This window comes from Heterocephalus glaber, unplaced genomic scaffold, assembly GCF_053883595.1.
Source record: "Heterocephalus glaber isolate CG9 unplaced genomic scaffold, H.glaber_assembly_v1.0 deba00001447, whole genome shotgun sequence".
Classification (NCBI taxonomy): domain Eukaryota; kingdom Metazoa; phylum Chordata; class Mammalia; order Rodentia; family Bathyergidae; genus Heterocephalus; species Heterocephalus glaber.
In genome coordinates, this window is record NW_028258299.1 from 1,820,060 (window position 1) to 1,842,324 (window position 22,265).

Consider the following 22,265-nt stretch of genomic DNA (forward strand, 5'->3'; position numbering starts at 1 on the left):
CCGGCCCCTGTATCCTCCATGGACCAGGAGGGGTTCGCTCACTGCACTCTCCAACCCTGCTTCTCCTGACGTACAGTGGTGTGTTCACAACCCTGGGCTGTTGTGAAACATAAAAAACTCTGGACATGGTTATGCTATTGAATGGGGGGGTGTCTCGGGGAGTTGTTTCCAGGTTCTTGGTGTCCCGAATAACTGAGTACAATACTCAGAGTAGTAAGATTTATTAAAAAGGATCAACAAAGGGGTCAGGGATGTAGCTCAGTGGCGCCTCGTCTGTCTGGCAAGGTCTGGAGTTCGATCACCAGTATGGGGTGGGGGGTAACAAGAGTAAGCGAAAGAAGTGTAGCTCCACAGAGCTCACGGATCAACAGAGGCAGCACTGGATGGGAGGACTGGAGTCACAGCCCAGCCGGGTACCTGATTCCACCCACCCTTGCAAGGGGGTTTTGACCATACCAGGTTTTTAGAGGAAGTGTCATGGTGTCCAAAGCCCACAGGGGGTGGGTGTCAAAACCCCAATGCAAATGAGGCTGGATGCAGGCCAGGGCCCTGTACTTGCAGTCCTTATTTATTTTCTGATGTTTTGTTTTTTGTACTGGGGATTGAACTCAGGACCTTGAGCTTGCAAGGCAGGTGGTGGCACCGCTGAGCTAAATCCCCGGCTAGGCCCTGTACTTTTAGGTTTACACGTGCCTGGGGGTTTGGGGGGGAAGGAGTGACCATTGTCTGTTGGTTTTCTGATATTTTGGCACAATCATGCCTGCTCTGTTTCCTCAATTCTTGTGCCATGGCTTTCTGTCATTTACTTGTCCTTGCTCCAGCCCCTGCTTGGGTTCTAAAGCCCAAAGCACCAAACACCGTAAGAGGCCTGCTCTGCAAACTTTCCCAACAAACAGTGTGCTAGCACGCACAGCAGGAGGGCCCCGTGTGGTTTAGACGGAGGAGGAGACAACTTAACCAGTCCACCCTGGGAAAGTGTCTTTCGATGCTGAGCTCTAGTCACGTGGCAGAGAAGGTTCTCAGGGTGTGGACAGGAAGGGGACCCAACAAGGGCTCAGAAGTCACAAGTGACCATGCAGGTGAGGACTGCAGTCTGATCCGCTGCCCTCGCCCTCCGTGCAGCAACCCCGGACTACGGAGGAGGGTGTGCTGGGGTCCCGGGGCCTGTGGCCTGAGGCCCCAGAGGGAGGGCAGAGCCAGGTCGGTGTGGCTCCTGAGCTGATGACTTCCCGGGAAGGGGCGGACAGTGTTCTGATGCCCCCCACCCCGGGGACGAGAGCAGGCCGGGGGCTAGGCCTGGGAAGAATCCGACTCAGGCCGAACGTGTGACCTTGGCAGGTGGCCGGCCCGTGCCCCGGTGTCACCTTCGGCCTGCTTCCTAGGGTCACCGGAGGACGGATGGACCTGTGTTCTCCACAGCGCTGAGCCCAAAGCGAAAATCAACGCTGGCCTAAACCAGCCTCTCAGCGGTGCCTGCTGCTCCGTCTGAATTCGTCTTGTCCGCCGGGGCTTAGGAGCTATGACGCGGAGCCACCCTCGCGTGCGCGCGCGCTGACACCCACAGCTCGACGCGCAGACGCGCCAGGCCCGCGCTTCAGAAGGCGGAAGGGGGATCGCGAAAACGAGCTTGCAAGGACACCCCACTTGCAGGGCAGCGGCGCCGCCCAGGGGTCCACGTCCCCCGCGGGTCTCAGCCCGGGCACGCAATATCCCTTCCTCTTCCGTTGCCGCTCCGCGTCTCCCTGGCAATCGTCCTCGACCCCGCCCCCTTTCTAAACACGTAAACAGGAAGTGGACCTGCGCATAGGGCACTTCCGGCGCAACGAGGGGCGGGAGTGATTATGAACAGAGGCGGACAGAAACCAATTGTAGGCGAAGACCGGGGAAGAGCCAATCCTGAGCCAATCCTGAGGGCGGTGGATCTGGTGGGGGCGGGTCCTAGGGGGCGGGACAGGAGGGGCGCAGCCAATCGCGGCGGGCCACTGGAGGGCTGGGCCGGGCAGACGGCAGTGGTCTGCGGTGCGACGGCCGCTGGCTGTGGGGTCGGTCGGGGCCGGGGCGGCCATGCTGCAGCTGCGGGACTCGGTGGACTCGGCGGGCTCGAGCCCCACGGCGCTGCTGGCGGCCGGCGAGGCGGTGACGGTGTGCGGCGCGACCGTCGGCCGGGCGGGGGCGGGTACGCCGCTACGCCAGACTCTGTGGCCGCTCAGCGTCCACGACCCCACGCGCCGCGCCCGCGTCAAGGAGTACTTCGTGTTCCGGGTGAGGATCGGGCCGGGGCGGTCGGGGCGCTCGGGCCGGCCGGGCTGGGCCGGGGCAGGAGGGGGACGGACGGCCCGGGACCGGGAGGCCCGAGAGTGACCTCCCCCCCGGCCGCCCCAGCCCGGCACCATCGAACAGGCGGTGGAGGAGATCCGCGCCGTGGTGCGGCCCGTGGAGGACGGCGAGATCCAGGGGGTGTGGCTGCTGACCGAGTAAGCCGGGCCGCCTGGGGACACGGGGCACGCCCCGGGAAGGCCTCTGGTCCTTCCCCGAGGGTGGTCCGGCGCCAGCGCGATAGCCCGCGGTGACTGTCTTCGCCTGCAGGGTGGACCACTGGAACAACGAGAAGGAGCGGCTGGTACTGGTGACCGACCAGTCGCTGCTTGTCTGTAAATACGACTTCATCAGCCTCCAGTGCCAGCAAGTGGTCAGGGTGGCGCTCAGCGCTGTGGACACGATCTCCTACGGAGAGTTCCAGTTTCCCCCGAAGTCCCTCAACAAGTAAGTGCGTTCTGAGAATCCGGTACCAGCGGGTCTTATTAACCAGCCCTTTCAACCCAGTTCTCTGGTGGTGGTCTTGTGTCTGCCTCATGTGTAAGCTGGGGACCTTAGCTTCAGAGATGTGGGAAAGCGATCAATTCTTAAAATAGAAGGAAGTGGCTGCCGGCCAGGGAATGGCACTAAAGGATTCTGGCACAAAGACAGCTATAAAGGCAGCAGGAAAAAGGGTTCAAGAGGGTCTCAGATATGTTGAGGTGGAGCCAGTGTGTTAAAAGCACACTGATGTTCCTCTGGTAAGGGCATTAAATCTCTAGCCTAGAAAGGATCTCACGGCCTCATCCAGTCTTTTTGTGTTTTATTCTTTTTGTTTTTGGTACCGGAGATCGAACTCAGGTCCTTGCTCTTGCGCAGCAGGCAGCGAAACCACTGAGCTAAATCCCCGGCCCCAATCTTTTTTTTTTTTTTAGGGAGGAGAGGTTTATTTTGGCTCACAGTTTGTAGAGGTTTCAGTCCATAGTCCACTGGCTCCAAAGTGGGACAGCAAGCCAGAAGGGCCTGGCAGAAGAAAATATCTTCATGGCATAGCTGCAGGAAGCAGAGAGAGATGAAGGGAGAAGCCATGGAGCTACATCCTTCCAGGCCGTGCAGAATGACCACCTCCTCCCACCAGTCTTCTCTTCCCAACTTATATTTAGCTATAAACTCATCTGTGCACTAATCCATTCACCTCCCCAAAGCCCCACCGGTGATCCCATGAGGCTTTGCAGGGTACGTCTAGATAGAAACCATATCGTTTGGTCCCTTGTACCCAAAAGATACATGCACATCTTTTTATGGAAAGTGTATTTAATTCATCTGTAAGAATTGCTAAAGTCCTGGCAGTTCCAGCATTACAGTTCCAAGCCCAAAATCTCCTCTGAGTTTTAAAGCAAACTTTACTATCAGCTCTTTTAACAAATAAAAAAGTAAAGCAGGAGATTTAGCTCAGTGGCCCTGAACCTGAACCTGGCTTGCAAGTGCAAGGTCCTGAGTTTGACTCCCAGTACTGAAAATAAATAAATAAAAGAAAGTAAACACTACTGGCATTTAAAGGCAAAGAGTAAACATTCCCTTTTCCAAAGGGAGAAATGGGAGAAGGGGGAGGGGAGAGAGGAACAGGACAAAGCAAGACTGAAAGCCAGCTGGGAAAACATTAAATCTGATAGTTTAATGTCTGGCACCCTGGGTAATCGGTGGCAAGATGTAAACTCCCAACTGCCTGGACAGCCCCAGGCCTGTGGCATCACTGGTGCTTGTGGCTCTCACAGCTTCTCCCTTGGGCTGGCTTTGCTCACTGCTTGCAACTTTCCTCAGATGTTCAATGTTCCCGGCTTCTCTAGCTTGCTGGCATTTCCACTGCACCTTTGGCTTCACACTCACAGCTTCCTCTCAGGGACACTGCCTGGCCTCCCAGGCCTTCTGATACCTGAATAGAAGCCCCTCTGGACCCTACAGCTCTTGCATTCTGCATGCACATAAAATGAACACAGTGTGGATGACTCCCTTTGTGTCTTGCCAGTGATTGCAGAGGCCTCCAAGTGCCTGGTTGGCTGAGCAAGGTAAACTGAGTCCCAGGGAATGGGTTCCGCTTTCCTTAGACTGCTGCTTTTCTGGAGGCTGGTGCCCTGGGCGGTCTTCTCCAAGCAAAGTCTCAGCTTTCTACCTTTGAGTCTGAAAAGGTGTGGTCTTTCAGAATTCCTCCCATGTCCTTAAGGCATCACATGTAGTCCAAATCCAAAGTATTTGGCTTCTTTTTAATGCTAATCTTTTTATGCGCCAAGCTCTCTGCTCCAACTTCACCAGCCCCAACTTCCTTTCTTGCCAAACTAAAAACTTTAAAAATTATTCAGCTGTGAAAAAAAAAAAATTACTCACCTGTGCCATTTGCTCTTGATTCTCAACATAAATCTAGATAAACACCCTCAACAACATCCATGCCACAGTTTCAATATTAGGCTTCCTTGAATTTTCCTCTGCCAGGTTAGTCAGCTACTCTTCATCTCCCACAAAGTCTCATGAGCAAAATGTAGACCAGTTTTTCACCAGAGCCTAACACACACAGTCTGGAATGCAGTTTGCAGTGGCGTCCTTCCCATCTGAAAACTCCTGAGCCCGGTCTCTTCCATCTGCTTCTCTGTCAGCATTCTGGTCCTCTGAGCTCAGAGCAGAATCTCCCATCAAGCTTGGCCGCAGCATCCTAGGGCTGCTTCTCCAGCCAGCATCTCCAAACCTCTGCAGATTCCTTCATAGCAATGACCCCAAGTCTGGACCAAAGTCTGTCTCGGTTACTTTCTCGTCAGTGAGACACGATATACTGTCACGCCTGGCCTGAGAAGGCCTTTACTGGCGGGCACCCAGAGAAGAACAAAGATAGTAAATCATGTCCCAAGTGCTGCAGTTCCAAGAAGCCTGATAACATCTGCAGCCACTGCCCTTCCTGGGTACCAGGACCTCAGTCTTATCTGCCCAAATTTCTCAAGACAATAATCCTGCCTCTTCCCTTTAAATTCTTTGTTCTCTGCCTGCTCTATGGTGAGTTACCTTTTCAGACTCAGCCCACTTGTGCACTGGTTTGTAAGTGAATAAACACCCTCCTCACACAAGGCCTGCTGTGAGTGTTCCCCCCCGCCAGTACATACGTGACACCCACAACTTAAAGGTTTATTTTGGCTCACTTTGTAGAGGTTTCACTCCGTAGGCCACTGGCTCCAAGGCAGGATGCATGGCAGGGGCACACAGGAAGGCGCCTCCATGTCATGGTGGCAGGAAGCATAGTGTTTTTTTTGAGGCAGGCCTCAGACTTGCAGCGATTCCCCCACCTCAGCTTCTGACTGTTGGGATTACGGCATGGACTACCACGCCCAACATTTGAGCATCTTGATTTGCCAATACACTTTCCTTTTTTTGGGTACCGGGGATCGAACTCGGGACCTTGTGCTTGTGAGGCAGGCGGCAGAACCACTGAGCTAAATCCCCAGCTCCCGAGCATCTTGATTTGAAAGAATTTTTTGAAGCATAAAAATGCTAGACCTGAGAACAGTCAAAGTAAATTTCAGAGATGTGATGTAGAGGCTTAGATAGGAAACATGTTTGCTTTCCATCACTATGACAAAATACCTGAGATCAGTGGAGAAAGAGGAGAGACTTACTTGGGCTCACAGTTTCTGAGGCCTAAGTCCATGGTTGCTTGCGGGCATTGCTTTGGGTCTAGAGAGAGGCAGAACATCGCATTGTAGAGTGCAGAGCAGAGGGGAGGGCCTACATCCGTCCCGTCAGGGATGGACTCCCAGTGACCTGATTTCCTTCTGCTAGGCCCTCCCTCCAGGTGCCATGGCACCTGGCAACAGCCCCTGCAGCTGAGACCAAGCCCTTAGGACATGAATTTGGGACACACTTATGATCCAAACCACACCAATGAGTGTAAATTTTAACTAGTATTTAATAAGATGAAAACGTGAGTCATTTGACTATAGATTATCTACCATGTGTCCTCATGAATTTTAATAGGTGTATAAAGATGAAGTTTAGGGGCCGGGGATTTAGCTCAGTGGTTTCGCCGCCTGCTGCGTAAGCACAAATGACCCGAGTTCAATCCCCTGTACCAAAAAAAAAAATGAAGTTTAGCGTAACCAAGATAATGTGTTTGTCGTATTTCTTTCTTTGCTTATTGTGGTACTGGGGATCGAATTCGGGACCTTGTGCTTGTGAGGTAGGTGGCGGAACTACTGAGCTAAATCCCTGGCCCTATATTTGTCATATTATAAGTACTTAAAAGTTGGGATCCCAGCACTCTCAAGGCGAAGGCAGGAGAATTGAGTTCAAGGCCAGCCTGAGCTAGATAGCAAGTTCCAGGCCAGACTGGACTGCACAGTGAGACCTTGTCTCAAGTGGATGGACGGACGGAGGATGGTATTTAAAGCAGTTGTTAGTGGAGTTAGCATCATCGCCATCGAAACCAGGAACCATTATGCACCGGGAGAGCTCCCAGGTCTTTGCCGTGCACACAGAGCTGCCGGGGCCGTCAGCCTCGCGCCTGCCCCTGCCCCTGCCCCTGCCCCTGCCTGCTGTGTTCACGCGGCTCTCTTCTCACTCACCAGGCGAGAAGGCTGTGGGATCCGTATTCAGTGGGACAAGCAGAGTCGTCCTTCCTTCGTAAACAGGTGGAATCCCTGGTCCACAAACCTGCCCTATGCCACTTTCATCGAGCACCCAATGGCCGGTGTGGACGAGAAGACAGCAACCCTGTGCCACGTAAGCAGTCCCTCGGCATTAGCACCCGTGCGTGCCAGCGGGGTGAAGGGCCCAGGTGGCCATGAGTGGCTGAGAAGCCCTTCAGATGCCTGACTAGTGATGCGGAAATGGGCTCGTAACACGGGCGGGTGAGTGAGTGGCTGCTGGTTGCCGGGGCTCCCTGACAGTCCTTGGGGCCGGGACCCTGGGAGAAGAGCCCAGGAGGGCAGCAGGGCACAGCAGCTGACCCCGGCCAGGCTGGAGCAGAGCCCAGCACATGGGTGGGGTCTGCTCACCTGGGGGTTCTGGCAGGGGATGGGCAGAGTGGCGGAACCGCTGGGTCCTGTAGACGGTGAGGGCTCTGGCGTGCTGGCTGACCTTGTCACCAGCGAGCATGCGTTTGGTGCCAGCACACTTGCCCAGAGAGCTTCTCCTCGGGGACCTGTGCCCAGGGACCACACAGTGTGGTAGAGGCGCCGTTCCCAGGACGACGCTCAGCTCAGCAAGAGTGCAGTCACAGCCGCGTAGTGACGGCTCAGCAGCGGTGGACTGCATGTCCTGTGTGGACTTCTCCTGGGACAGTGGTGGCGAACCTTTTAGAGACCACATGCCAGGGTTCACCCAAAACCTACTTATATATCACAGAGCGCCAACACTCAATTCAGCCTGACTACTGAGGTTTTAGTTTAGAAAAAACAACTCGTATGTTAGCAACTTTTGTCTTAAAAACACAGTAACATGCATGCCACAGGTTTGCTACCACTGCCATAGGGTAAGAGCCCAACAATTCCATTGGCCTCGTGATGTCATAGTTACCTTAATGTTGTCACTGTGAGTCACATCCCTCACTGCTGAGGAGGCTGCTGGTGTGAGCTCACCTCTGTCACCGCAGGGAAGCATAGCAAGTGCAGTTACAGACAGTGTACAGTTCCTGAGGACGGTAGTAAGTGTGTGCCTGGTTTATGCATCTATCAGCAGATTGACTATCCTACTAATAAAAACACTCAGTTGGTTCACCTCCCTACACTAGCAGCAGCCTCACCGCCCTCCCGCTTGCTTCGTGTCTGATGGACCCAGCCATCTGGGGGTGTGCAAGTACACACTGCTGTGCACACGAGGACGAAATTGCCCAGCGACGCATGTCTCAGAGCATGTCCTTGTCATTAAGTGATGTGGGACAGCGTGTGGACTGGCCAGGGGCGGGGGGCCGGGGGGTTAAATTTCTCAAACTGCTGATTTTCCCACCTACCGGATCATCCTTCTCTTGCCTGAAGACTGAAGCTCTGTGCTCTCTCTCTCTGCAGTTAGAAAGCTTCAAGGCTCTGTTGATCCAAGCTGTCAAAAAAGCACAGAAGGAAAGCCCTGTGCCAGGGCAGGTGAACGGCGTGCTGGTCTTGGAGCGGCCCCTCCTCATCGAGACCTACGTGGGACTGATGTCCTTCATCAACAACGAGGCCAAGCTGGGCTACTCCATGACCCGGGGCAAAATAGGTTTCTAGACGGCTGTGCGTGGGAGCAGCAGCTGTGGGGGAGCGCAGGCTGGGCACTGGGCGCAGTCCATGCAGCCCAGCAGATCCCGTAGGACAGGAGCAACAGACAAAGGCAGGAAGACATAGCTTAGCTGTCTGTGCTGCCGCCTCCTGTCCCCGCCTCTGTTTGCCTCCTGTACTCCTGTGTGGTGTTTCCTGGTCCCGCCCACCCCTCCAGCATGCTGAGCCCGGACCGCACCCACCTCTGCTGTGTGGATGGCTGGGTCAGGGCAGGGACCTGGTGTTTCCACATAACACTTGTGCATATGTTTACACTCGGTGTCAAATTTTATATTTTGAAACTTAATCCTTTTTTTTTTTTAGCTAAACACAAGAGCAGCCAGCCAGCAGCCTGGTCTCTGAGCGAGATGAAGTCTGTGGCTCATCAACCCCTCGTGAACAACTCTTTTGTAAAAATGTTTGATCTAAGTCACACTTTCTAGGGCTGATCCAAGTCATCAGTACTTGGGCATCTTTCCCAGGCCCACGAGGGTTTGCAGAAGCATTTACAATTTATCAGTTCAGGAAGCCACCCCGATAGTTCTTTGCACACGATTTTGACAGCTGTCTGGACCCCAAGTTCATATTGTTCTATTTCTGTTTAAAAGGGGACTGAGTAGCTTGCTTTTCAAAGAACGTGCTTTACAGAAAGCCACACAAGACCCCGACTGGCCGATTCCCATAGACCCAACGTATTGCTAGCTGCTCGAGCTCCCGCGCCTCCTGTTGCCACGTGTGGCTTGCGTGTGTGACCATAGCACTTGTAGACTAAATGCTGGCTCCTCGGTGTCTCCTCATTTTCAGCTGCTGTAGCTTTAAGCTGCCTGGCATGGACGTGACCAGGACGCCATGGCCTGTCCCAGTTGGAAGGCCGCCCCTGCAGTGCCCCGGCCTTCAGGCTGTGCTCTATCTTGTAGTAAAGACGTTTAGAACCAAAAAGATGATGTTCCTTTTCTGAAGTTGTCATTAAGAGGTGCGGTGACCAAGAAAGCAGCTGTCTCGGCCCAGGCAGCTTTGTAACCCTCTGCAGGTGGGGAGCGAGGTCCTGACTCCACCCCTGCTGCCCACCAGGCACCTGCATGGCCGAGAGGTGGAGCCTGCTCTTGCAACTGGGGCCAGCAGCTCTTCCCTTGGGGGCGGCCTGCCTGCACTGACAGCCACCACCCTTCCTAATGTCCAGTGACAGTGGGCTCCATTTCAGGTCCTTGAGGCCTTCAACATTTTATGAATTAGCACAAAAAATTTATTTTAAATAATGAAAATTACAGCTTTCTACCATACATATTTACAAAATTGTCTTGCTGTAGAAAACTAGAATCCAGTGGAGGCTCTGCCCCGAGGTGGCTGCAACTGCCTTCCCGTGTCGGGGTGTGCCAGGTGCTACGCCTCGGCCTCCAGCAGGTCCTACACGTGGCCGTCCCGCAGTCCTGCGGCTGCCCCGGTGCCCTCCTTGGTCTCCAGGAAACAGAGGCAGAAGTGATCCTTACTTAGGAGGGCCAGGGAGTCCCCACTTGGATGCCAGCAGAGAGAAAGCACCAGAAAGTCACCTGGGGAGAGGTGGGCAGAGGGTCAGGGCAGAGGGCCGGGCAGCCCGCCGGACGAGGTGGAGCACTGGCGGTCCAGGGGTGTGGCCAGCTGGGCCTTGGGTCCCGTGCGCGCCTGCGCGGATGCACTCACCCTCCCCAGGCACCTGCACCGACACGCAGCCCGCCGGTGACCACAGGTAGACCTTGCCGCCCCCCGTGCAGAGGGCCAGCCGTGGCTGCTGCGGGTCCCACTGGAAGGAGCGCACCGGGGACAGCTGCTCGAGCACCACAAAGAGCCTCAGCTTCTGAATGTCCCAGACCCAGATGGCGTTGGGGACGTTGTCTGGGAGGGAAAAAGGGCAGTGTCGCCACTGGCTCTGGGCAGCCCAAGCCCTTGAGAGCAACCCGGGAAGGAGCTGCAGTTGGGCCTCCACGGTATGGACCTGGGCTTTCTCTGTTGCTATGTCTGTAAAGCGCTGTCCCACATTTTAAGATAAAAGGGCCCCAGGGTGGGCTCTGCCCTGGCCCTGCACCTTCCTGAGGAAGGGAAGAAGCTGGCTCCCCACAGAGCTCCTGAGGCGGGGCACAGGCTGCTCCGGGGTGATGGGGAGGAGCCAGGGAGTGAGCAGCACAGCGCCAGCGGCCAGGGCACTGACCATTCCTTGTCGCCAGGAAGTAGCTGTCAGCACTGAAGGCCAGCATCCCTACGCCCATCCTGGGGTTGGCCCTGTCAGCGGCTGGCTTCAAGGTCTGCAGGGAGACGGGCACAGAGGCGACCTCATCTGGAGCAGCAGAGGAGGACACTGTGTCACCGGAAGTGGCTCAGGCAGGGGATGGTGCCCAGGCTTCCGGGCCCTTGCAGAGGGGACCTGTGCTGACGGCAGGGCCCGTGGCGAGCAGCGCTGGGGCACCAGGCGAGCCGGGAGGGCACAGGTGGGTGGGCTGGCACCCGGCTCCGCCAGCCCCTCAGCTCTTGTCCCCGCTGACATTCTGGTCTCAGGTTCTTGGGTGCAGCAGACAAGCGGTGGACGCCACAGGGCTGGGCACCCTCTCCATGCCCTCAAGGCCTGGCTGCTGTGCGCGCACAGGCCTGCTCTGAGGTCCCCACGTTCCTATGCCCACTGCAGGGGCAGGGAGGCAGGCACAGGCTGCTCTGCACTCTGCCTCCCGGGGCCCACTCGGGACTGTGTATTCATTTAGGAATGCTCCTGAGGCCGGCACTCACACTCGGCGGTCACCCAGGAACCCCAGGCCACGTGCCTCAAGCAGAATTGCACACACGATGGACAGAACGTGGAAACTCACTTGCAAGCAGAGGCATCTTTTTCATTAAGCGATAAAGGAGGGGCTCAAGGAAGAAAGATGTGGCTCAGCGTGGCAGAGCACCAGGACCCCGGAAGGAAACAAGAAGACACGGACACACGCAAGTGCGCACACCCCAGCCGGCGGCAAGCTTACATCTGCTCTCCGCGGTGGCAGTGAGGGGACAGGCGCCTGCTCGGGACGGCGGGAAGGACAGGTGGCCCAGCGCCAGCGGCGGGCTCTTCTTGGCTTCCTTGTACACAACCTGAAAGACAGGGCGGCCACCACCCAGCACGGGAGGGACGGAGGAAGCAGTGCCACACCAGAGGCCAGTGGGGGAGGCCGTGGTGGCACGGACACGGGAGGTCCCAGGGGCCCCTTGAAGGGGACAGTGGGACCTGGCCCTCCTCCTCTTCCTCCTCCTCCTCTGCTTCCAGCACCTGCTCTCATCCCCCACAGCCAAGTGGCGGCAGAGTCTCACGCCGGGCCTGAATGGGCCTCCTCCTTCAGCTCCCTCTCAGGCATTCGCCACAGCCACGGAAACCTGTGCCCGGGCTTTCTCCTACAGCAGGGCGCAGGCTGCAGGCTGCAGGCAGAGCCCGGAAGCTGCGGCCAGTCCCACTCTGCAGGCCCCTGCCCTGCACTGCCTGGCTCAAGTCCCCGACGCCCTGCACGTCTGGCCATCTTCACTCAGCATCACCTCTGAAGGTCCCTGCCTGCAGCCCGGCCCCACTGACCACGGGGACTCAGCTCCTGCCACCCCGGCCCTGGCACCCAGCAGGTGGTGGGGCTGGTGAATGCTGCTGCCAGGCCGCCAGGCTGCCCCAGAACCCTGTGCCTCTTGTTCCCTGGCCCTAGGGTGCTGCCTCGCTAGAGCCAAGACACCCAGCCCCAGCCCTTCCCCATCCATCCTGTCCCCGCTTCTCTGGCTGAGGCCCAGGGCACAGTGCTCAGCAGGAGGGCAGATGGTCCGTGTTTTGGGGCAGGGCTTGGTCTCTGCCTTTTCATACAAGGATCTACCTTGGGACAGATGGAGACTGTGACACCTGGCTGGGGACGGGCAAAGGAAGAGCCTGTGAGTGATATGACAGGAAATATAAACTGGGCACAGTGGTGCACGCCTCTAATCCCAGCACTCGAGAGGCTGAGGCAGGAGGATCACTGTGAGTTCGTGGCCAGCCTAGGCTACATAGTGAGTTCAAGGCCACACTGAAATAGGTAGTGAGACCTCGCCTCCAAAAACCAACAAAAGACAAGAGCATGGGTGGAGCCTGGCACTGAGATGTCCTAATGTCTTATCGGCAAAGTGTAGGGTGACAGAGGAACGGGGACAGTGGCATCACAGTGGCCACCGTGAAGTAAAACAGCAGCTCCCACCCACCCAAGGCGAAGCAGAAACACACTCCAGACTTACTGTCTTGGGGTTGTTGACGGCTGCAGGATGCCCAAACTCCGTGATCATCTTCCAGGTCACGTGGTTCAGGAGCCGCACCTGCAGAGGGGATGGTGGAAGCTGACGCCTGCTCAGGTGGCCCTGTGGGGTCCGCACGCCCTGTCCCCTGTCTGTGGCCCACCTTTCCGTCATAGCTCCCGATTGCCAGGAACTGGCTGCTGGGGCTCCAGGCCACAGACTTGATGCCCAGGGACCACTCGTAGGCACAGAACACCGAGAGCAGGCGGCCATCCAGGGAGTACAGCAGCATCTTGTACTGGGGCCGAGACAGTGACACTGCACCATCACCTGGCATGTGGCACAGACATGGCACCCGGGGGGAGCAGATGGCTCTCCTCCTCGGGAGCTGCGGGTGGAGCAGAGAGCCAGGGAACGCCAGCCATGGCCGGCCGGGTGCAGCTCAGCAGTGAGCGCTTCCCGAGCAAGCGTGAGGCCCTGGGCTCCATCCCCAGCTCCAGGGAGAGTTCCGGTCAAGATGTGAAGGAGACAAAGCCACACAGCCCGGAAAAATGCAGGTGGGCACTGCAGAGAGCGCATGTCCTGCGGCTCGTACCTCCAGGCAGGTGTCCCACACTGCCAGCACGCAGCCGTTGGGGGCCCACTCCAAGCCGGCCAGGTCCTGCGTGTCAGTGTCGAAGTGCTTCCAAAGCAGAAGGAGAAAGACACGCGATGACTTGAAGCCATCTGCTTAAAGAAACCCTGGTTTATTTTATAACTGCTGTAACATGTTTAGCACTTAATTTTCTAATACAAAAGTGGACAAAATCTCCACAGTCTCTCCCCTGTGACTGTCTGTGCCCGGCACCTGATCCGTCAGCCTTGACCAGCGACGAAGAACCTTTTAGAGCTTTCAGTGATAAACAGCACATGTGCCATAGGTCCGCCACCACGGCCTAGACCAACAATCAACAGCGCTGCTCCTGTAGCACCGCACACGCACGCACGCGCACACACACACACACACACACACACGCACACACACAGGCACACACGTCCCGTGAAGCTCTCACAGAGCCCTGAGGGCGCAAGCAGCCAGCACACGAATGGCTCAATCTCCAGGTAGTGTCCTCAGTGACTCGTGGCACTGCCTGGAGACACCGAGCCCCGCTGCTCCCCACATGCCACAGACCTTTAGGCCTGAGCAGCATCTACGCCGCCCCCTCCCCAGCCCACGGGACAACTGAGAGGAGCCCTACCCGCAGGAGCTGCCAGTCGCTGCACACCAGGATGCTCACGTAGTCCTTGCAGTCCCGACGCTCGGCCAACGCCATGTAGCGGCCATCCCTTGTGAACGTTATTCCTGTGCATGGACAGCTGAAATCAGGCCATGCCCAGGTAAGAGAAAGTAAGCAGTCACTTTCAAGTAACAATAAGAAGCTAGGCGTGGTGATGCACACCTGCAATCCTAGCTAATCGGAAAAGCTGAGGCAGGAGGACTGCAAGTATGACATGTGCCTATCTCAAAGACTAAAAAGGCTCGGTGGGTATTTGGGGGGTAGAGCCCCAGGTTCAATCCCTGGTCTGCAAGACAAAAGGTAAACAACACAAATGGGAACTACTTTTCTTTCTTTTCCTTTTTTGGGGGGTTTTTTGAGACAGGCTCTTGCTATGTATCCCAGGCTAGCCTCCAACTCATGGTGATCCTCCTGCCTCAGCCTCCATGGGCTGGGGTTACGGGCATGGGACACCACGCCTGGCTGGAACTACTTTTCCTCAGGTGAAGGAGATACTCTGTTTGGAAAGCAGAAATTGTACGGAAGTGTGGGCTGTCCCCTCAGCACGTGCCAAGGGCGGGGACTGCAGGCTGCTGGCTTACAAGGGATCTGCTACTCCGACCCTCACGAGACCTCCGACTTGTCACAAGCTATGACTAAAGAGCGCAGCACCTTACGGAGCATCAGACTTTTAGAAAACAGATGGCAGGAAATCCAGGAATAATTTTCAAGTAGTCAGAAGCGGGTTCACTACACTTCTGTTTTCACTTTTGAGCTTTGGTTGGAAACATTAAACTACATTTTACAGTGCTGTGCTGGCTTCAAAAGCGCAGAGCCCCGAGTCCTGATCTGGCTGGGGAGCTGCGAGTCCCCTCCTCGAGATCCCCATGCACTCAGTGTGAAACGGGCGAGGCTCACTGTGCCTTTGACTCTGGGGCACTTCCCACCTCAGCCTCAGGCTGCAGGAGCCCGGCCCAGCACACTTTGCCCTTACGGTCCACTTCCTTCCGGGCCTCTCAGGGATGGGGGTGGAAGCTGCTCAGGGAAGGTCCTGTAGGGCCGGGGGTGCGGGAGCCACCCAGCGGGAAAGTGCACGCATGAAGGTCAGACCTGCAGCACAGCCGGGGAAGCACTCACCCTGCAGGCAGGCTTTGGGGTACTTGATGTAGGACACAGACTTGGTGCACAGGGACCAGACCGTGATGCGCAGCTGTCGGGAGGGGCAGAGAAGGGGGTCAGCAGGCACTCAGACCTCCGGGAAGACTCAGAGCCAGCGCTGCAGGGCTGCCTCCCGATGACGATGAAGGCGTCAGGCATCCCTTTACCACCCGTCTCTCCTTTGTTTGGTAACAGCATTATGTGGGTGACCCAAAGTCCATACGAGTGCATTTAGTTCACTATGTCAAATCAGGGACCGGGGATGTAGCTCAGTAGTTCCGGCACCTGCTTCACAAGTACAAGGACCCGAGTTCAATCCCTGGTACCAAAAAAAAAACAAAACCCCACAAAGTAATCAGGGCTTGCAAAGCCTCAGAGTTACTCAGTCAGAAAACATCTTCACACAGGGAAGCCGCGCTGCTGCCTCCCCTCGGAAGCAGAGAAGCTGCTGCAGACTCGGTCTGGTTCTGGCCTGGCTCCCACTTTCACCAGTGACACCAAGGGCTCTGCTGGCAGCTGCTGCAGAGTAAAGACACCTGTCCTCCCCTCTCCCCTCCGAGGTCCGCAGCCCAGAGAAGAGCAGGACACAGATCCCGAGGAGGGAGAGGCCCAGTGGGACTGCACCCAGGCCAACTGCCACCTGCTCTCAGGACAACCTGTCGGCTGTCCTTCTCCCGCCCTTCCCAGCGGGGCCGCCTGGCAGAGGAGCAAGGGGCAGGCGCAGCCTCCTCAGGTGCTGCAGTGTGGCTTCCTGCGCCAAGGAGCCCTGCAAATGCCACCTGCTCGTACTGCGGAGGATAAAAGTGAAGCAGCTCCATCTCTCCACACCACAGGAAACGGGACGTGCACCACTTGACCAGAGCGCCTGCCCTGGCTCGGGTGCACAGGTCCTGGGTGCAGGGTGGGGGCCGCTAACGCCATCCTAGAAGGCTGCTTGCCAGGGGAGCGGGAGCCAGGGCTCGGCCTCAGAGCCCCTGCCATGCTGGGCCCCAGGCGGCATCAGGCCAGAGGCCCTGCAGTCCATACCCCACCAGGACCGGGTCACCCTTGCGGTGGCTCAGGTGCCCTAGGCGCAGGGTGCAGGAGTGTGCAGCAGGCAGCAGGGCACAGCCGGCCTGCAGGGCACGTGGGACCCGGAGACACTCGCCTGGGAGCACAGCCCTGTTCCGGGCTGAGGTGCAATTGCCCTGGACTCCCAGAGCTCGGTGGGGGGGGGGGGATCTCACAAACACAGGGCGGGAAATGGAGAGGACACAGCCAGCTTCTATCCGTCACCCTCACCAGAAATAAAGCACTCTACAAAAGAACTCCTCAGCCAGCTGGGCGAGGCCATGCGTGCCTGTAATTCCAGCACTCGGGAGGTTGAGCCAGCAGAATTGCAGGTTCAAGCCCAGCCTCAAAATGAAAAAAGTTCTGGGGATGTAGCTCAGTGGCATCTGCCCAGGTGGTGTAAGGCCCTGGGTTGGGTCCCTACTACTGCCCCTGCCAGCAGAGGTAAGCATTCACTGTGTCACCTCTACTAACTCACAGTGACAACTGCAGAAACAAGCTCCCTGACGCTCAGGCCTCCCAGCGACACTGGCTAGCAGATGGCAGCTCACAGAGGGCAGGGACCTCACGGGGTGGGGGACAGGGACACCGCGGCCTGGGTGGACCCTGCATGTCGGTTGCGCCACTGATTCAGACTTTGAAGCAAAGCCACAGAGAGAGAGAGAGATGTGGCCAGAGGTGGTAGGGAGGCAAGCGGGGAAGGGACAGGGTATGGGGCACAGGTGCCGGACTGGGTGCTGCCCCTGCTCTGATTGTGGGGTCATGCACAGACCAGACCCTGAGCCAGCATCACCGCCCCCCGCCCCGCTTCTATTTTAACCTAATTATGGGCTACTCACAGCAAGTGCACTAAAACTGAAGGACACAGAAGAGATGAAAAGAGAAAGAAAAAGATGTACCATGAGAACACTAATCAATAGGACAGGGCTGCTTTATTGAATCCCAAAAAACAGGCTTTAAAATAAAAATAAAAAGAGAAATACTTTATAATAAAAAGTCCATTTACAATGAAAACGGGGCAATCAGTTTTAAGTCTGTATGAGGCTAACAACATGGCCTCAAAAACACACTGGGTGTGGTGGCGCACACCTGTGATCCCAGCACTCAGGAGGCTGAGGCAGGAGGATTGCTGTGTGTTCAAGGCCAGCCTGGGCTACACAGTGAGTTCAAAGCCAGGCTGGACTACACAGTGAGACCCTGTCTCAAAACACAAAACAGAGCATGTAAAGATCTGATGGACTTAGGGCAACAGAAAGGAGTGAGTCCCACCACACCCTGAAATATATTTCATCAGTATTGCACTGACACTTCAGCAGACCAGCAAGCAACAGAATGGAAACCTGAAGTTACCTTGTGACCACAGAGGCACTCGGTGCTGCTGCAGCGGGGAAGATGGACCCCCAGACAGGGTTGTCTTCTGTTGCTGCATGTGGTGTTGGTGACTCCACTCGGGGCCTTCACAAAGAGTAACATCTGCGTCCCCTTTTTTATTTTTTATTTTGATACGAGCTCTTGCTAGGTCCCCCCGGCTGGGCTTACACCTCTGGCTTCCAGGCCTCTCACGCACAGTACACACACTCACCCAACCCTGGCTTTCCTGCTCCCGGCTACTGCAGCAGCAGAGGACAAAGGACTGACTCATGCCTGGCTGGGGCAGTGGACAGAGGGCTCAAACTTACGTGGAATTCGGTTGTGTTCAGAATGTGGCGCCCATCCGGGCTCCAGCACGAGGCCACCAGCCCTGCCGATCCCTCGTCGATTTTGCAGTGCCACTCCGGCTGCTCCAGAGACCAAACCTGGCTCACAGGAGAGAGAAGGGTACACTGCAAACGGAAGCCCTCCCCAAGGGGCCGAAGGAGGCTAAAAGACAAGCAGCCCCGGCTCTCATTGAAAGCACCCACACTGGGGGTCACCACGCCAGCAAGCCACGGCTCTCGAGGCTTCCTTTTCTTGTAGTCTTAATGCTGCCATTGCTGGGGCCTCACATGGTTGGGCTCCTGGCACCTAACAAAACACTGCCTTCCAGGACTCCCCAAAACACAGTGTCCAAGTTGCTAGGCTGCTACTGGGAAACACCTCACTTCTCAGTTTGATTTGCTCAGAGACTAAGAATATTTTTGTACTTTCTCCTTTAAAAAGTACTTAGATAAAACAGTAGTGACCATTACAATTTTAAACCATTAAAACCCATGCCCCCCTGTACCAGGAAGTGAACTCAAGACCTTTGCACTTGCCAGGCAGGCTTGGTGCCGCTCAGCTACATCCCTGGCCCCAAAACCATTAAAATTTTAAGAACTGACTTTGGAGATATACTTCCTTTTTCCACACCAGGAGGGTACAGAACAAAACCTGTCCTTCCTGGTGACTCCTGGGGTGTCCCCTCCCTCACCCACACTGCGCACTCACCTGCACCAGCCCCCGCTTGTACATGGCACACAGGATGAAGAGGGAGTCTGCTGACCACTCCATGTGCTGGACCTGGTCCAGGCACGTGTACAGCTGCAGGATCTGCAGGGTGCTCGCATCCCGGACAACCAGCCGGTACTGGACACAGGAAGCCTGCAGGGTCACGGAAAGAAAGCCCTCGACACTTTCCACTCTGAGGGAAGGCAACCTTCCAGGGGCCAGCAGCCCTGACTCAGCAACTCTCCTCCCTCCTGTCCAAAGTATTTTATATCCACCCAGCTTTACGTTCGTCAGCCATTATACAGCTTATTCCCCAAATAAGATGAGTTAATACAAGATAAAATTACACATACAAACCAGGTTAATCATTTTATACCCTACGACCTTGATTTGATCATTACTCTGTCACATGTATTATCACACTCTACTCCATAAATCTGTAAGAAATAATTTTTATAAAACTGAATTGCTATACTCTAGTATAAAGTATGAGTACTTTAAAACTACTTAACGCATTTCTATTCCTTTTTTAAACTGTATGTTAAAAACAGCTTAGGTAGAAAACAGCACTAGGAAAAAGCTCTTCTGTGACTAATATTAGATCCTCTCCTAATTCAGTCACTTTTAGACCATTTCCTCAAGTTTAAAAAGAGTTAAGAATCGGGCTGGGGATTTAGCTCAGTGGTTCCACCACCTGCCTCTCAAGGGAAAGGTCCCAAGTTCGAGCCAAAAAAAAAAAAGTTATGAATCAAGGGCTCAAGCCAGGCATGATATCTCATGCCTGTAATCCCAGCACTTGGGTGGCTGAGGCAGGAGGATTGCTTCCTAGGCCACATAGTGAGTTCAAGGCCAGCCTGAACTACACAGCAAGACCGTGAATCAAAAAAAAAAGCCCATACACACACACACACACACAAAACAAATAGAAAGTCAAGAGATGCCCTTTACATTCTGCAATTGTAAAGATATTTCATAAATGCTTATTTATCTGCATTAACTTATTATAACCAAATAAGAAAATGGTTGTTTTTTTTGTTTTGGTACTGGGGATCAAACTCAGGACCTTTTGCTTTCGAGGCAGGCGGTGGAACCACTGAGCTAAATCCCTGGCCCCGAAAATGGTTGTTTTGAATGTATTTTCTTAGAGATAGTTTCTTTGTGTCCATATTTAAGGAAATATTTTCTACACCTGAGTATCCACCTGTTGGTTATATATTATGCCACAGCCTAAATATCAAGAACTGACTTTTAAGTGCTGATTACTTCATTTTTGTACTTGCCAACGACAAACTAGAGTATTAGTTTGTCAATTTCTATCAAAAAAAGTGGAGCCACATTCATTTTCCATGGAAAAAAGGATGGAGATTGCAGACAGAAACAAGTATGTATTGCAGTATTTATTTTTTCACATTGTAGCTTTGAAAACTGTGATCTGTACAGTGAATTCCTTACAAAACAGAATATTCTTACTAATACTTGAACACTGGAACTGGAAACAAGAGACTTGCTTTGTTCAGTACTTAGGACAGGGCCTTCAAGAACATGATTACCCATGATTTTATAAACAGATTATTATCATGTGTTTCACAATATTTTGATGAGGGTATACAAACCAGAAAGCATCAAAATTAGCCAAGCAGATATAAGCCCCCTACCCCGGTACTTTGGGTGGAACCCAGGGCCTCGTGCACACTTCAGCATCTACCACTGAGGTGCATCCCCAACTCCTGATTTTCTCTTTATCATTTACTGAAACTTCTGTGCATGGTAAAGACAAAACCAAAACTCTAAATTCATGGAGGTGCAGTCGGAAAACATCCCGGAAACCTTGGGGTATCCCTGCAGTTAGTGACATTTTCTGTTTTGTTGCTGAACACTACTGTGTGTGATTTAGAATGATACCTCATAAAGAAGGTAAACGTGGAACTTGAGTTATGTTCTCAAAGGTCTAGAGCAGGGGTGGTGAATCTATGGCGTGTGCCATGCTGCAGCGGGCTGTGTTATCATTGAAAGCTCTAAAAGGTTCACCATCATTGGTCTAGACAAAGATAACAGGAATGTTAATAAAGTCTCAAACCGAAAAAAAATCATGAGGTATCAGTCAGTTAAATAAAAGATGGAGAGGTGAGCATAGGGTCACACACCTGTAATCCCTACTATTTGGGAGGCTGAGGCAGGAGAGTTCTAAATTCCAGTCCCCCGGGGGGAACTCAGCAAGACTCTGTCTCAAAGAGCTGGGGATGTAGCGCAATAGAACGTCTGACTAGCACAGCGGCCTGGGGTTCAGTTCCGGGGAGGGAAGCACGCTTTTTATGAGCCCTGCTTTTCCCTTTAGGACTTCCCCTGTCAATGACCTGCGCCCCTGCCCCGGGACACGCACTGATCACACCGGTGCGTTTCCAAACTTCCAGCTTTGGGGCTGATTTAAGTCCCATTCCGTCCTCCACGGAATGAGCAGCTCCAGTCCCACCGCAGAAGACAACTCTTTCTTTGCCTCAGGACAGAACAATACTGAAATCGTTTACTCGAACGTGGCAGAGAAGACAAAAAAGTATCCGCACCACCGCAACAGGATGATCAGTTGCCTGGTGTGACAAAAAACAACGAGCTGACAGCTCCAGCGCCCTCCAACACCTGAAAGCTGCGCCGCCTGGGCCGCCTCGGGCCGAGGGAAAGCGCCGCAGAGGTAGGACTCCTCCCGGGCCGGCGGCCCGGACCCTGCGGAGCACCGGCGGAGTGGGAAGTCCTGCCCGCCGCCCGGTGCCCCCAGTCAAGGGTCCGCCCGGCCCTCGCCGCCGGGACGCGCTCGTTCCGCAGGTCCCGCTGCGGGCACAGGTCGCGCGCCGCCGCTCACCAGGTACTTGCCGTCCGGGGAGAATTTGCAGAGCAGGCTGGAGAGCTTGAACACTTCTGAGAAGTTCATAGCCGCGCCGGCTGCGAGCCCTGAGGCGTGTCGAAAGCCCACGCGGACCCGGCTGCTGCCCGCAACTGCCTGCCCTGCGCGGACGTGAGGAGCCGGAAGTGAGCCTCAAGCCAATGGGCGCCGTGGGTGGCCGCATGGCATTGTGGGGCTGGAAGTCCGCGCCTCGCGCCTGTAACGCGGGATCCACACAGTCTCCAAGTCGGCGCTGCGGGATGGGGAGGGAAGACCCGCTCAGCTGAGTGCACAGCTAAATTCGAAGTTAAGATAGACAAGTAATCTTTTTTTTTTGAGACAGGGTCTCGCTGTGTAAGTTCAGGCTGGCCTCGAACTCGCGGCGATCTTCTTGTCTCAGCCTCCCAAGATTGCTAGGATGATAGGCGTGGCGCACCACGCCCGGCTCCAACCAATCATTTTTAGTATGAGAGTGTTCCCAAATACTGCACGGGACATACTTAGACTAAAACTTTGCTCGTCCTTTAAAATTTGAATCAAACTGGACGATCTGCATGTGTTGACACATACACACATCTGCAGGTGTGTAGTTGGTTGTGCCTCAGTATGCATACGTGTGTTCGTACAGGTGTTCAATATACAATACAGCGTCCATTACGTAGGCCCCATTGTATATGTAATGTATGAATATGTCGTGTCTGGTGTTATTTTGTTTCCTTT

At 54.8% G+C, this 22,265-nt stretch overlaps 2 protein-coding genes across 15 annotated transcripts; one reads left to right on the forward strand and one right to left on the reverse strand.

Moving 5' to 3' along the window:
- Nucleotides 1-1,986: 1,986 nt before the first annotated feature.
- On the forward strand, nt 1,987-13,611 carry Tprg1l (tumor protein p63 regulated 1 like). 8 transcript variants are annotated; one of them, XR_015452449.1, is made up of 7 exons: nt 1,990-2,262; nt 2,383-2,474; nt 2,587-2,763; nt 6,900-7,053; nt 8,337-10,522; nt 10,760-10,913; nt 11,288-13,611. XR_015452449.1 is itself a non-coding variant. In XM_004863762.3 (5 exons), the coding sequence occupies exons 1-5, from the start codon at nt 2,065-2,067 to the stop codon at nt 8,529-8,531; spliced, it is 816 nt and encodes a 271-aa protein (XP_004863819.1). In that variant the 5' UTR covers nt 1,990-2,064; the 3' UTR covers nt 8,532-13,611. The 8 variants fall into 8 exon arrangements, 1 of the variants encoding a protein (XP_004863819.1); XR_015452445.1 differs by having other exon boundaries at nt 1,987-2,262; nt 10,760-13,611; XR_015452450.1 differs by having other exon boundaries at nt 8,337-12,464; nt 12,859-13,611.
- On the reverse strand, nt 8,650-21,707 carry Wrap73 (WD repeat containing, antisense to TP73). 7 transcript variants are annotated; one of them, XM_004863766.3, is made up of 13 exons: nt 21,525-21,691; nt 18,671-18,823; nt 17,944-18,060; nt 17,615-17,719; nt 15,194-15,266; nt 14,039-14,142; nt 13,396-13,482; nt 12,964-13,098; nt 12,804-12,881; nt 11,546-11,654; nt 10,744-10,869; nt 10,239-10,430; nt 8,650-10,108 (listed from the first exon to the last, which is right to left on the reverse strand). In XM_004863766.3, the coding sequence occupies exons 1-13, from the start codon at nt 21,591-21,593 to the stop codon at nt 9,966-9,968; spliced, it is 1,491 nt and encodes a 496-aa protein (XP_004863823.1). In that variant the 5' UTR covers nt 21,594-21,691; the 3' UTR covers nt 8,650-9,965. The 7 variants fall into 7 exon arrangements, with proteins under 7 accessions (XP_004863823.1, XP_004863824.1, XP_021099057.1 ...); XM_004863767.3 differs by lacking the exon at nt 17,615-17,719; XM_021243398.2 differs by lacking the exon at nt 10,239-10,430.
- Nucleotides 21,708-22,265: the final 558 nt, after the last annotated feature.